Consider the following 16,195-nt stretch of genomic DNA (forward strand, 5'->3'; position numbering starts at 1 on the left):
ATTATATATCCCATAAGCCCATAAAGCTAGATAAGTACATTATAGCTTTAAAAATCTCACAGGAAAAGAAAATATACATGACATGGTGGTGCAGGCCTGTAATTGTGGCAACTTGGGAGGCTGTGACAGGAGGTTCTCAAGTTTGAGACCAGTCTTGACAATTTAGCAAGACCCTGTATCAAATTAAAATAAAACAGAACACTGGGTATAATGTCACATTCCTGAAATCCCAGGGGCTTGGGAGGCTGAGTCAGGGGACCCCAAGTTCAAGACCAGCCTCTGCAACTTAGCAAGGTTCTATCTCATAATAAAAAACAAAAGGGCTTGAAATATAGTTCGACACCCTGGATGTAATCTCCAATTAACAAAAATGAAGAAAGTAAAGCAAATATAAAAAAGTATTTAAAAAATGCCTAATGAGCCTTTTAAAAAATTTTCCTTAATATTCCAGTTGAGATTAGAGACTGCATTCACTACATTAAAAACTCTGAAGTACCATGCATTTTCAACAAATGAAGGGGACACCAATTTTTTCTCTGGATCAGCTTCTAATATAAAATGTTTAATATTTTTCTTTTTTGGAAATTTTTAAATACACAAAACTTTGCTAACACATACTGTCTCACCTCCTATATAGTTACTCTTATTAACTATCTTGAGTTTCTAAACTGTAAGTCAAAAACTTGGTTCCTCTTTGTTATGCTAATAGCTAAAGAAAAATATCAGTTTCATAATTTAGAACTTCTAGTGATTTCATATTGAGAACAAAATAAAAATCAAAACAACTTACAGTAAATAAATTAAAGAAACTACTAATCCTATAACATTTTTTCTATGAATCCTATAGTCATAGTTGACACGCTCACCTAAGATACTCCAGCTCTGGTTTGACAAGCTTTCTTTTGGTCACCCTAGTTTCCAGAAGCTGAAGACTATTTTAAGCCATGAGATATCATTCTTGTTTTAATTGCCAACTCCAAGTTAAAGTCCTTTCCTCGATCAATAAACTTCTATGCATAGATTCCCACTTCTTTCAGCAAATTCCTAAACATACTAACAAAATGGTATTGCTTTAAATGTGTTAATATCTACAAAATTCATTCTTAACAAGGACAATATTGCCCACAAGGGGTTGAAAATGGTAGTGGCAGGGCACAAAACCAAACCAAAACAACAACAACAAAAAAACACCCACACACATATATAGTATATACACCTATGTGGCAATTAAGAAAAGGTGTCAAAAATGTCTCAGTAAGACAATAACAAAAAAGGCTGAAAAATACTAATTTATAACAAACTGACAAAACCTGTGCAAAATACTAATGTTAATAATCTTTTTGTAATGTCTATGTGTTTTGCTATTAAAAATAATTTTTCTGAAAGTTCACTAAAGAAAATATGGGAAATATAGAAACATCAAGATTAAAATTTAAGGCCAAATTACATTGCTATCATGTGTTCACAAAGGAATATGTAACAACAAATATCATTATGTACAACTGTAATGCACCAACAAAAAATATAGGGAGGGTTGGGGTTGTGGCTCAGTGGTGGAGTGCTTGCCTAGCCCTTGTGAGGCATTGGGTTGTATGCTCGGTAACACATAAGAAAATAAATAAGTTATTGTGTTCATCCACAACTAAAAATATTTTTTTAAACATGGGGGAAAGGGTGTCAGTTCTGCTGTTTAAGTCCAGATCTGTGGTACCAGTCCTTCCCCATGACTGACTGTGAGGAGTTTCATGTTTCTTTGCCTCCCCCACCGCCTCCCTCTTCTCCTTCAGATGTTTCATCAGCATCCTCCCCCAGTGTCACAGTGAGTTTGGGTTGGCCAATTTCAAGCAGGAGCAGTGACCAAACTGTGGACCCACTGGGGGAAGTGGAGCTGCAGATCAGAGATGCAGCATTTTCTCTAACCAAACTTTTTGAAGTCACATCTGCAGTATCAGCTCAAGTGGAAGAACTTGCCCTCAAATGTACAGAAAATGCACGTTTCCTTAAAAACTTGGCAGGACCTCTTGAAAGAAGGCTATGATTCTTTAAAACCTAACAACTGATTGGGCCTGATTTGGACAGTGTAACATCCTTTTTAACATAAAATTTTTGCACATGTATTGCAAAATAGGATGATCTCTTCAGCAGTTCTGAATACTCAGAATAAATTTTTTCTGGATTTTATGAAAGAAGAATACTGATATTTTTGATGCAGACCAATATTCATTTAATCTTAAATACTTTCTGCCCTCTAAACTTCTAGAATCCTTTATGGAAGTTAATTCAATCAGTAGATAATTAATGTTAATAGTGCTACCAGTAACATACTACACAGATCAAGATGCAAGAATGGTAGACTTTGAAGTTGAGTTTCATTTTATGGTCCATAGGAGTTAACTAAGTTTGCCTATGCTAGATCCAACTCCATTGGGGTAAACTCTCCAAAACCTATGATTGAGTCTTGCTTTTATATCCTTAGAAACAGTGTCACACAACACTTGCTAAATCCTTGTTGAATAAAAAACTTGACAAACATAATTAAAAGCTTTTTTCCTTCATATATTTAGCATGAAGACTAATTGTTTCTCTAAAATGTATGAATCTGAATTTCATTGACTTGAAGGTAAACATTCTCTTTTTTAATGGGGATTTGAACTTTGTTAGTAGTTTTTAAAAATGTCATTTTTTTAATGTATGAAGGTGCTTTTTAAAAAAGCATGTCAGAAAATGAAATCATGTCAAGAGAGAATGCATATTTTTACCCTATTTATTTCTATGGTTAATTGCTCTCATTGTTAATATTTCTTGTATTTTACATTTTTGTATGTTTGACTGCTTGTTTTAAAATACCTTATCAGGGGCTGGGGAGATAGCTCAGTTGGTAGAGTACTTGCCTTGCATGCACAAGGTCCTGGGTTCAGTCCCCAGCGCCGCAAAAATAAATAAGTAAATAAATAAATAAATAAATAAATAAAACCTTATCAAATTTGTGACTCAGTACTAAGTTGCAAGTTTACATAATAATTCTAAAGAAATTGCTTTGTTTCCAGTGTATCAAATTTAAATGATATATTATTGATCTCAGTGACAGTGTTCTATTTTATGTGTCCTTTATCTTATATTGCTTTTTGGTGGTTTGTGTCATGTGTCAACTATTAAGCCAACTTTGATGCTCTGCTATATTATAATTTTTTAAACATATTTGTTGTGGCATCTTAATTCTTTGTAGATATGGAGATGTGTCCAGAAGTATATTCCTAAGCTCCAGAGTGGGGGCAATGCAAGGGGACATATGAATGGGCAAAGAATAGTTTTGTTCAGCATATTAGGTCATATATCTTCTTTTTTTTTAGTTCAAGATCACACATATTGTGTGATTTTCATACCAAAGAGATGCTCATTTCAGTATTATAAAAATATTTTTCTTTTAAATTTCTGAAAGTTGCAGTTTTAAAATATACAAAAATAAACTTATTAAAAGCAAAAAATAATAACAAAAATGAATAAATAAAAAAATAAATGTAGGGGAGAAATGAAAAGCCAGGTGTGGTGGTGCATGCCTATAATCCCAACAACTTTGGTGGCTAAGATGGTAGGATCACAAGTTTGAGGCCAGCCTTAGCCAATTTAGCAAGACTCTGGGCAATTTAGTAAGACTGTGTCTCAAAGAATTAAAAGGGTTGGGGATATAGCTCAGTGGTAAAAGTCCCCTGTCTTAAATTCTCAGTACCAAAAGAAAAAAGGAAAAAAATGTAAAATCACAATGTTCAAAGAAATGATCACTGCTAACATTTTCATACATTTTCCTCTAGCTCATGTGAGTATACTTTAAGAGAAGATACAAAACAAGACTAATAAAATTTCAGTATCAGCACTTAGAAAATAAATGCATGGCTGGGAATATAGCTCAGTGTTATAGTGCATGCCTTGCATGCACAAGGTTCCAGGTTCAATCCTCAGCACTGCAAAGCAAAAAAAAAAAGAACAAAGAAAATCAAGGCAATGTATTATTTTCTCACACATTCCTCAAGGTTACCAGAGGAATAAAGAAAATATGCACTGCCGGGCACAGTGTCACATGCCCATAATCCCTGTTCCTTGGAGACTGAAGGAAGAGGATCACAAGTTCAAGGCCACCATCAGCAGCTAGCAAGATAAACATAAAAAGAACTGGGAATGCAGTTCAGTGGTAAAATGCCCCAGGTTCCAATCCTAGTATTAAAAAATATAAAGAAACAAACATAAACAAGAAATACACTGTGCTTACAAACATCATTCCCAGATATGAACACAAATTAAATCTGAACAAGTAGCAAAGAGAAAATAGCAAGTTTCAGAGGTACATAATATGGTACCAATATGGTTTAGCAACTCCAAGTGTAATGAAACAATCTATAATCAATCTCCTTATTTCAACAATTTCCTTCTGTAACATCTTACCCTCTAAAAAAGAACTCAAGTAGTGACCAGGCAAGATCCAATCTTTTGTTTCCATAGTGATCTCTTTCATCTATTTCTCTTGTGCCAAAGTGGCTAAAAGTAACCTATGAACCATATATCTTAAAAAAAAGAAAAAAGAAGTGAAAAAAGCATTTGTTTTTGTTTTATCCCCCAATAATATTTATCATAAAACAACATTCTTTACATTTAGCTTTAAGAAAAACACTCTATCTCAACTATATCTTATTAGAGAATTTAAAACAATAAAATTTAAAATATCCCAAGAAATATACTTTTTGGTCTCAAAAAATCACTAACACCAATATGAGGAAGCATTCTTTTTGTTAGACTTCTTTTGCATATTTATTTTTTTTCTCTTCAGTAATGCCAGGCTTTGCCCCTCTTAAACCAATGAAATTTAATGCAACATTCTGCTCTTGAATGACAAAATATTCATCAAGAGAAGGTTTAACCTGTCAAATAATTTATATAGAAATTTTCAAATTCATATTTTCACCTCAAAAGGAGTCAACTCTCATTTAACTTAATAATATGCCAAATATTCTTATAAACCTAATCAAATATGTAAGTGTTTTTAGAAAATCAAGGAATTATAAAAACCTTAGAATTAGAAGAACCACCTCAAAGGGCTGGGGATGTAGTTACTTGTAAAGCACTCCTGGGTTAAATCCCTGGTACCAAAACAAATAAACAACAACAACAACAAAATGCAATGAATGATTCTGACTTGTTTTCTGAACTAAGAAAAAAATACTATTAAAAATGTTGTTGGAACTGGGTGTGGTGGGGCACTCAGGAGGCTGAGGCAGGAAGATTTCAAGTTCCAGGTCAGCCTAGACAACTTTGCTAGGCTGTCTCAAGATATACAAAAAGATGGGAGTTGGGGATGTGACTCAGTGGTAGAATGCTTGCCTACCATGCTCAAGGTCCTGAGCTTCATCCCCAGCACTGCATGTACTCCCTCACTCATTCACTCATGCATACACACAAATGAGGCTGTTGCTCAATAGTATAATGCCCCTGAATTCAATCCCCTACATAAGGGAGGGGAAGAACTAGCAAATACAACTAGCAAATACATGAATAAGATCTGCATATTCATACTGTTACATCTACATTAAATTTCTTGATTTTAGTAATTATACCACGATTATGTAAGTGAATATCTTGGATCTTAGGAAACAGACTAAAGTACTAGGAGTAAAGAGGCATGATACCTGTTAACATACTCTCAAATAGTCCAGAAAAAAAAGTCATGTGTATGTATAGACAGAATAATAAAGTAAATGTAGCCAAGTTAACAACTAAATCTGAGTGAAGAATACAGAACTCTTGGCACTACTCTAGCAACTGTTCTCTAAGTTTGAAATTCCTACAAAAGAAGATTTTTCTTTTCCTCAAAATAAAAAGAAATAAAGGTATCAACTACTCATTTTTCCTTTTTACTAAATTACACTAGACTAGAGTACTTTTATAATTTTTCTTACTGCTTTCTTCATGAGGCTGCCATTGAACTTTTGACTGTCTATACTTTTCATGTCTATTTTGTATGGAACTGTCAGCAGAGAGGCCTAGACAGGGAATACTTTCACTACACATGAAATTTGTAACAGTCAAATTGCTCTTTAGCACCAATTTCTGGTGTTTTAGGGTTTGTTTGTTTGGTACCAGGGATTGAACCCAGGAGCACTTACCCACTTAGCCACACCCCCAGTCATTATTTTATACTTCATTTAAAGACAGGATCTTGCTGAGTTGCCTAGGGTCTCATTGAGTTGCTGAGGTTGGTTTTGGACTTGCCATTCTCTTGCCGCAGTCTCTGGAGCTGCTGGGATTACAGGCATGCACCCCATGCCCAGCTCTTCTATGTTTTAAGGTTAGCAAAATTTAGTACCTCTAAATTTCTTATCAGACACTATGAATATATTCTATTTTCACATTACCATTTCGATCATCACTGGATCTTCAAAATCATAAGTAATATGTTCTAGGATATCTCTATCAGACACAAAACCTAATATTCTGAACACAGTAATGATGGGAACTTCTTGCTTGATATATGGTAGAGTTTCCACAATACACTGAACAATAGCACTTTTTTTGCACCATACAAAAATAAAATACCATTAGAACACAAATATGCAAGATCTCAGAGAGATATAAAAGCACCAAGAAAACCATTTAAATTCCAGCTACTCAGATGGCTGAGGCAGGAGGTTCATAATTTTGAGGTCAGCCTTGGCGAAGTCCAAACCAGTCTCCACAACTTAGCAAAACTTTGTCTCAAAATAAAAAATAAAAAGGAAGAGGGGTATAGCTCAGTGATAAAGTACCTCTAGGTTCAATCCCCAATACCACCAAACAAAAAAATTTAAATCCCCCCAAAAATGGGAGACAGCAAGCAAACCATTTAAGTTTATATATGTCATAAAATCATGTCTTCCCATACTCTGAGGAACCTCCTACAAATTCTTTTCAAAACTGCTTAAGTAAGTTAATAATTTTACAGAAAACCTGGTTATATAAACCATATAGAACTTCCATTCTTATCCATCTGCCTGTCAAGATCCTCTAAGAATTAAACAAATACCACACTTGAAAATGACTTTTGACTGCCAAAGAATACAAATACAATTGATACCTTTCTATCCCCTACTCCCTGGGGGTTGGGGTGTCTTGGGAAGAAAAATATAGACAAGCAGTAAAAGAGCAAGGACATGAATAGACAAATATAGAAAAAGGTAAGTAAAGAATAAAAACTATTAAATCAGAGCCAATCTTTGAGTGCTATGGTTTAGATGTGATGTCCCCCAAAAGTTCACATGTGAGACAATGCAAGGTTTGGAGAAGAAATGATTGGGTTATATCCTTAACCTAATCAGTGAATTAATCCAGATAGGGATTAACTGAGTGGTAACTGAAATGGCAGGGTATGGCTGAAGGAGGCAGGAATTGGGGTTGTAGCTTTGAGTGTCTGGTGAGTAGAGTCTCTCTCTCTGCTTTCTCATCACCATGTAGGATGTTTCTCTTGGCCCCACTCTTCTGCCATAAAGTTCTGCCTCACTTCAAGCCCAGAGGAATGGAGTCAGAATTTTCAGACTAAGACCTCTGAAATCATAAGCCCCCAACATTTTCCTCCCCTACAATTGTGCTGATCAGTCTAGTCACAGCAGCAAAAAAACTGACTAAAATAATGAAGTACCTTCTAGTTTGAATACCACTTAAAAACTAAAAAAGAGCCTCTTACATACAAATTTCTATTTTCCAATTTCTTTCAAAGGACTGGGGATGCAGTTAGTAGTAGAGCACTCTTGGTCCATTCCCAAGTACCACAAAGAAAAATAAAACTTATGATAGAATTCCTAAGTAAGCTAAAAAAGAGTGGTTCCATCTTGCTTATACTAACTAGCTCTTCTGCCAGCCCATACTCACCATACCAGGGATTATGTGGGCCTTTGTGGGCATTCTACCACATCCTTAGCACCAACCACACCCCTTTATTATTTTTGAGATAAGGTCTTCTTGCTAAATTTCTCAGGCTGACCTCGCACTTATGATCATCCTGCCTCAGCCTCCCAGGTTGATGGAATTATACACATATGTCACTGTGCCTGGCTCTATTGCTCTTTGGCTTGCTCTCTGTGTCAGCTACTGAATGGAGAGGACCACATGGCAAGAAACAGAGAGACTTCCAATCAACAGCCAGTAAAGAACTGAAACTGTCCAATGGCCAGTAAGGAACTGAATCCTGTCAACAACCATGTGAATATACTTGGGATGACTACAACCTAGGCAAAGACCTTGACTATCACCTTATGAGAGACACTCAGTAAGAGGACCTAGTTAAGCTGCACCCAGATTCCTGACCCACAGAAACTACAAGATGATAAATGTTGCTGTTGAAGTAATCTGTTACATGGTAATAATAATAATACCTAACACATAATACCAATTACATGCTCCAGAGAAGCTTTTATTGACTAAGAATGCAAAACAAGACACAAAGTAAAGAAAAAATAAAAGCACATCATATCCCAGACCATACCTGCACTGCTCTTGCCAGCATGCTAACCCATATAGTACTGGTAGATCAGGAAGAATTCTCTAGACATGACCTACACTCTCCTGTGGAGGCATATTTAGAATCCTTTTGGCAAACACATAGACTATGTTTTGTTGCCATTTTCTCTAATCAAGCAATATGGGCAATAAGAAAGTTATAACCATGAAACCAAGAGGTCATTGAAGTACAAAGAGTGAAATGTGCACATTAATTTAACTTGATCATAAAGGTTTGCAGAGAAATAGCAATTCTTGAACTTTGCAAACTCCATTTTGCATTAAATGCTTTGTAAAAATATATAACTCTAACAAATGATGAAATGCTAGTTTATGTTTTATTCTTCTAAATAAAGCTTAAGTTTAGCTGTCACACCATAAATAATTTTAAATCCACTTTCTGGTTACCCTGTATGAAAGTCTACTTTTCCTTTTCAAATTTAATAATTTAAATTTTAACTATCATTTTGTAATGTGTTAAAATAATGTTACTATACCTTTTCAGATCCATTAATAATAAAATAGCCACCAGGATCCAAGGGACATTCATTTAACTCACAAAGATCATGATCTGTTAAGTCATTCAACAGGCAGCAAGTTGAATGCAACATAATTAGAATTTTTCCTATAAAAGTTTTCTGATGCTGAGTCTGAAGTTTTCTTCACCTTCTTTAATGACTGTTTTTGTGATGTAAACGTAAAGTGGAGCAGAATACCTTTAAAAATAGAAATATGTCACAGTTGAGCAATAGTAGGATATTTGCTAAAACATAAATCCTCACCTGGTTAACATATATTTTCTGAATTCTAGTTCAGTAACCAATGGTGACAAAAAATATATTTCTTACATGAGATTTCTTAATCTGGTCTCATTTGGCATCATTGGTGAAGGAGCACCATCTTTCCCAATGGGTAGGTTTGGAGAGGTAAATTTGCTCAAATTTCAACAAATACATTGACTAAAATTAAACAAGAAACAGGAAAAGGGCAAATAATTTTTTTCCATAAACACTTTATTGATTCTGATGTTAATTAATGACATTAATATTTTAAGTAAAATTAGTTCTTCAAAGTGGCAAAATTAGTCTATTATTAATATGAGAACTCTTCAAAGTCAACATACACACTACATATATGTATAGTTTTACACCTAATTGCTTTCTTAAGGCAGAAATAAAATGACTTAATATGCCATAGGTACATAAAAACTGCATACAGGTTAATATCAGTCAAAACAAATTTTATTAAAGATCTATACAATTTTATACCCCTCTCTCTGATTAAGGTCAAAAGTACAAAATGACCAGAGAACAAAAATAAATTGATATTTAGAACTTCTCAAATCTAATCAATAGAATATTAGAAAAAATAAACCTAACTCTTCCATTAAATAACCAAAAAATAAAAATAAAAAATAAAAGTGCAGGCACAGTGGTGCATGCCTATAGCCCCAGTGACTAAGGAGGCTGAGACAAGAGGATGGCAAGTTCAAGGACAGCCTCAGCAACTTAGCAAACTCCTAAGCAACTTAGTGAGATTCTCTCTCAAAATTGTACAAAATATTTTAAAAGGCTTGGGATACAGCTCAGTGGTAAAGCACACTTGGGTTAAATTCCCAGAACCAAACACACACACACACACACACACACACACACACACACACACACACATACACACACACCAAAAGAGAAATCCTAATCATTCTCATTCTGTAAAAAGTACTAAGCACTTCCAATCCTGGCTGACTATAGCTCAGCCCACAGCAAAATACAAACAAACAAAAAGTTCTCAATTAAACATCTGCTGCCTAACTAAATAAGATCCATGAATATAACTCTTCAGAGAGAAATAGATACAGGACTTCTCTCTACATCAAATCTCATAGAAGATGGAACTAAGCAGACCCTTTCTTAAGGGATAATTATTGATATCCAAGGCTCCCAAACTGGAATAGATAAAGGGAAAAGAGAATTGGTAGGAGTATTGAACCAAGGGGAAGGAACTCTCCATTCCTTATTTCCATCATCACTCTAGTTTAGGAAACTATCTTAGACTATTCTAAGATTTTCAACTACTTCCAATCTCTTTCCCTTTTAAGTAAATACCACTTTCAAAGTGATCTTTCTTAAATAATGCTTTATGCATATTCTCTGATAATTTTTCAACAATTCCTCACATCATTCAAAATCTCTGACAATCTGGCTCCATTTTATAATCCAAAGAGACCAAAAACAGAAACTGGGCTGGGTGCAGTGGCACACACCTGTGATCCCAGCTACTTGAGTGACTGAGACAAAGACTGCATGGGCAACTCATTAAGACCCTATCTCAAAATGAAATAAAGAGGGCTGGGAATATAGCTCAGTGGTAGAGGACTTGCCTCACCATAGGCGAGGCCCTGGGTTAAATACCTAGTATTATGGGGTGAGAGGTGGGGGAATGTAAACTAAAATTTAGAGGTTGATAGCAGTGGTTCCCATCCCACTCTCAAACCAAACACATCAAATACTTTCTTGTGGAAATGCCTAAGCCTTTTTCTCCTCTGCTCTTCTTTTCTATTAAGCTCTAATAACTAAGCTTTACAGATCACTTCTACTAGAACTTTGAATATACTGTTATACTATTCTCTCTATTTATGCATAAACCATGAAGAAAAATATCATTAAAAAAATCTTATGTTCCTTTTCCCATCACAGTCCCTGAAACATCAATTACTTTTGCTGTTAAGAGCAAAATTCTGTGTAGCATGTCCAATTAGAATGAAAACAAACCAGCCATCTTAATATAACCTATGGAAAAATAAGACTGAAATGGCTACAAATAATCACTTTTCCCACTAACTCTACCTCATTTTGCTTTACAGTTTTCTCTGTCAATCAAAGTCCAACATTATCCCACAGCTGCCTCTCTTCATTTCTAAAACTGGGAATAGTCAATGCATTATTTTGAACTTTACAATTATAATATAAAACTAAAATCATACATCTAAGAATGTTATAATTTAAAGTTATAATTTTAACAATGTTAAAAAATGCACATATGTGATTAAAATTTTAAAGAACTGAAAAAATAAAAAGGGCTAATAAGTTTTGATGATTTTCCTTTTTGTCTTTTATTTGTACTTTGAGAACGGTCTCCCTTTGTTAAATAGGCTGGTCTAAAACTGGAGATCCTCCAGCCTCAGACTCTGAAGTAGCTAGGATTACACACAGGCAACCCCACATTTGGCTTTTTATTTTCCTTTTTTCAGTCTCATATTGTTATGATAATGCATCCCATGTAATAAACAAAAATCAGGAGAAAAAGTCCTCCTAACACTTTTTCTTATCTAGGCATGATGGCACTGCCTGTAATCCTAGCTACTTGGAAGTCTAAGGCAGGATGGTTTTCAGGTTTGGGGACAGCCTTTTCAATGAGAAAGAGTGACTCAATATAAAATAAAAAGGGGTTGGAACATAGCTCAGGTGTCGAGTGCCTTCCTAGCATATGCAAGGTCCTGGGTTCAATCCCCAGAACTGGAAGGTTGGGGGAAAAAAGTAAAATTATTTAAGTAACTATTTCTGGTTTGCTTCTCTTAGCAGCTCATCTGTGAGTTCCTTCTTCCCAAATATCAAATACCCCATCTGCATAAGGATTAGGGTTCTGACTTACTTACAAAAACACATCTCTAGTAACAAAAAAATCAGTGGTTGGCTAAAGATACTGTAAGTACACTGCTAAAAACTCTTAATAACTTTTAACCTTTAAGCCCAGTGCAAGCAGGGCTGAAATTTCAAGCTATCTTTTATCCATGCAACTTATTAGAATAACCATCTTACCAATTCTTTGACTTCTCCACTAGCATGTTGAGTTTTAGCTTGTAGGTCAATAGGTGGAGCATCTTCCAAAATTCTTTGAAGAGACATCTGAATAAACTTATCAAAACAATCCAACTGTTGTCTGACCAAGACTTTTTCATCAAAATAAGAACTAGGAAAATGATTAAGTCCAAAAATCAGTTTCAACTTGGTTTGTTTTCTAGCATATTTCTTCATTCTCATTATAATTCAATTCAAATATTCTTAAGAACCAATCACAATATGCCAACCACTAAACAAGATATCGTGAGGTATCTAAAAAAAGAATAATGACAGCACTAGGTGTTTTATAGACAAATTTTATTCAACCTCTTTAAACATTTCTTGAAAAAAGGGTCAAAGAAAATGGAGAGTGAAAAATAATATTAAAAATGTTAATTTGAATAAAAGGGAGGATGGTGATATTAAACACTAAAATAGGGGCCAGAAACAGTGGTAAATGCCTGCAACCCTAGTGGCTTGGGAGGTAAGGCAGGAGGATTGGAAGTTCAAAACCAGCCTCAGCAAATTAGTGAGGCTATAAGAACCCAGTAAGACCCTGTTTCTAAATAAAATACAGTGGTTAAGTGACTCTGAGTTCAATGCCCATTTCAAAAAATAAAATAAAAAAGAACAAAACTAAAATAGGGAATGTGTATGAATTTTAGGTTAAAAATCATTAGTTCTGGGCTTGGGGATATTGCTCATTAGCAAACACAAGTTTCTGGGTTAGAACCCCAGCACCAAAACAATAACAAAACAAGATCATTAGTTCTCTTTAAAATATGTCAAAGGAGAGATGAGAGTAAGTTATTTCAGTGAAAATACTCAGCAAATGACATGATAAAAATGAAGCATGTGTGAGAGATGAGTTAGTAGTTTAGATACAGAAATTAGAAGGTCCAAGAGGAGGATGGACCTTATTAGTCACAAGGAACAGGCTCTTGTTCAGGAAAGGGACAGGGAAAGAAATACATAAGACAGAAAGAGATAAAAATGCAAGTGAAATCTCAGCAGATGACTCCCTAGAACCAACCAGGAAAGCTACAGTTAGGCATCAGAGGTTGGAGAGTTCTAAGATCTAGTGCAACCCTAAAAACTGGATTGCCTCATCAGCCCTCAGCAGTAGGAAGTACCCCATCACATCTGTCTCAATTCCTCCACATTGTGACAATGACATTTAATACCTGAGTCTTTTTTAGCTTCTACTCCCCACTTCCTAGTAATTACTGACTGACTCTCTTGGATTCTTACATCAATTTTCTGAGATATTATAACCAGCCTCCCATTTTGGCATCATCACATCACCTAGGTCATTGGCAGGAGTACAAAATGGCTGACTCTTTAACAAATTTCTTAACCTGATCAAATCAATTATGACCACCAATAAAAAGATAGGGCCTATGGTAGAGAATAAAGCATACAACCATCCTTGTATTAAGCACAACCTAAGGATGGGTCATTTTCTTTTCTTTTTTTTAATCTTTATTTATTTACTTTTATATGGTAATGAGGATTAAACCTAGTGCCTCAAACATCCGACACAAATTCTCTACCACTGAGCAACAGCCCCAGCTCTGTTCTTTTTCTTTTTCTTTTTTATTTTTTTAAGTGACTGGGACATTTTCTTTGAGTAGAGTGTGGGATTTATAATTTATCAACTATAAGGGACATCTACTGATATATAAAAATCACATGGAAGCCATGGCCTAATATAAGTAAAAATGGTTGTTATGGAAAATTTAAGATGAAACATCTTCATGAAACTATACAAATATTTTATTATTCAGGACACTGAATCATAACTATTTTCATTAAAAACTTAAGAATAGTACGTCATTAAAATGCTGTCCTGTTTGTGAATGTAGACCAGTGGTAGAGCAAACATCTGTCTAGGACACATATGGCTGTGGATTTGATCTGTAGCGCCCTTCTTGCCAACACAACAACAATCTCAATAGCCAGGTGCAGTGGCATGCACCTGCAAGTCACAACTATGGGGGAGGCTGAGATAAGAGCATCATTTAAACCTTGGAGTTTAGAGCCAGACTGGGCAACAGAAAGACAACATTTCTATTTCTTGGGGAAAGATGGAAGAGTACCAGGGTTTGAACTCAGGGACACTCAACCACTAAGTCAACATACCAGTCATATTTCCTATTATATTTAGAGACAGGGTCTTCTTGGAACCTTGGAATTATTGATACTGGCTTTAAACTAGAGATCCTCGTGCCTCAGCCTCCCAAGACACTGGGATTACAGGCATGCATAAGGAAATCAAACAAAAACCCATCTCTTTAAAGAAAAAAAAAAAAACTCTTCAATATGCCAACCCTCCAAGGTCTCAATATTTTTTCATCATTTCATCAACTGGATCAGCACAGTTGAATAAGTACCAGTTGGACATGCAAGCTTACTCCACTTAGATGTTCAGCATGGAGCTGTGGTAAAAGTTAGAAGTGCTTCAATGGTCACCTGCATTTCTTAAGATGAGGTGATTGTGGACATGAGACAACTCACAGGAAAATCATAGGTTAGATCTTTCTCACAAGTATGCTCATGGGGTTATACCATAAGGAAGTTGTTGAAGAAGATGATACTCACCAGGTGGCAAATGGAGGAACTTCAAAATGATACTAAATGAGTCTTTGGCAATTACCAGGCTTCTTGGGCACACTCCAGATGCTGTGAAACTGAAGTGGATGTGCACTGCTCAGCACTTTCCATGTCGAACTCAAAGTCATCCAGAAAAGCAAGAGGTGAGGACCAAAGACAGTCGATTTTGGTCCTGGCTTTTCCCACTCAGTTTTCCTTGGCATCAGGTTGCAAATGACTTGAAGTTCAATTGTACGATTTGGGGATGCATATGTGTTAGCTCTGACAGACAGCATTCAGAAGGAACTGGAGGAATGTGAAACCTAGTTTCCCAGTATCATTGGAAAACCTTTACTCAGAAATCTTGTGCTGAAAAAACTAAAAATCAGCATATACGTCATCAGCTGTCCCTGACAAGCAGACCTCGTGGGGGTTCCCTGTCAACAGCAGGAACTAGGTGACCACACTGTCATGATGCTTGGTGCAGCCAAACCAGCACAGCGCCACTTAGCAGGCATGGAGTATAAGGTGAGCTGTCAGGCTTCAGCAGGCTACCCTGCCCTGCTGGACCCAAAGCAATCCCCAGTCCACTGGCTCCACCACACAAACCACATAGCTCCACTTCAACTGGGTAAACAGTTTAGGATCACATTTCTTGAAAGATCAGTCCCCTGGTCTGGTTCCCTTCCTCTTTCCTCTTACCATCACTGCACAGCTGGTGCTTCTTTTCAATCTCAGTCTGAAGGTGCCAGGATCAGTAGCGTCTCTGGTTGCCATAGAAAACTTGATGCCATCGAGCTGTCATGCCACCACTCTGTGACATCAGGCACTGTCTGAGGTGCAGGCACGAGGTCACAGAAGCCACTCCTCAACATCCAGGAGACCGAAGATATGGAGAAATCCTCTGGGGAAAGAGAAAATGTACGTGATACTAGGGAGCCTGCAACCTCTGTGCCCTTCACAACTGCCATGCCTGAAGCCAGCCCCTTCCACTGAGAATAGAGTAGATCTCCCATCTTTTCCTCTCACGGAATGGGAATACTGGAAACCAAAGGGAGACCATATTCTGAGAGGAAGGGATTGAAGTTGAAGGATTGAGAGATCCAGGATATGACTTTCAGTCACTTATCTGACTCCATTGAAATTTGAGAGAAAGAGCTACAAAACTAACAAGTGGCAGGTGGATATTGCATGAGGAATTTGTGTTTTCTTCCTGCCAGCAAATATTGATCTGGGACCCCAGAACA

At 36.1% G+C, this 16,195-nt stretch overlaps 1 protein-coding gene and 1 pseudogene across 1 annotated transcript; one reads left to right on the top strand and one right to left on the bottom strand.

Annotated features, from left to right (window-relative positions):
• Positions 1–866: 866 nt before the first annotated feature.
• Positions 867–15,080, bottom strand: LOC124975288 (DNA-directed RNA polymerase II subunit RPB2-like; annotated as a pseudogene).
• On the top strand, positions 1,724–2,038 carry LOC124975287 (renal cancer differentiation gene 1 protein-like). The gene has a single exon (XM_047538064.1). It carries the CDS (start codon positions 1,724–1,726, stop codon positions 2,036–2,038), a length of 315 nt encoding a protein of 104 aa, XP_047394020.1.
• Positions 15,081–16,195: the final 1,115 nt, after the last annotated feature.

The sequence above is a fragment of the Sciurus carolinensis genome, unplaced genomic scaffold, assembly GCF_902686445.1.
Source record: "Sciurus carolinensis unplaced genomic scaffold, mSciCar1.2, whole genome shotgun sequence".
In the NCBI taxonomy this organism is placed as follows: domain Eukaryota; kingdom Metazoa; phylum Chordata; class Mammalia; order Rodentia; family Sciuridae; genus Sciurus; species Sciurus carolinensis.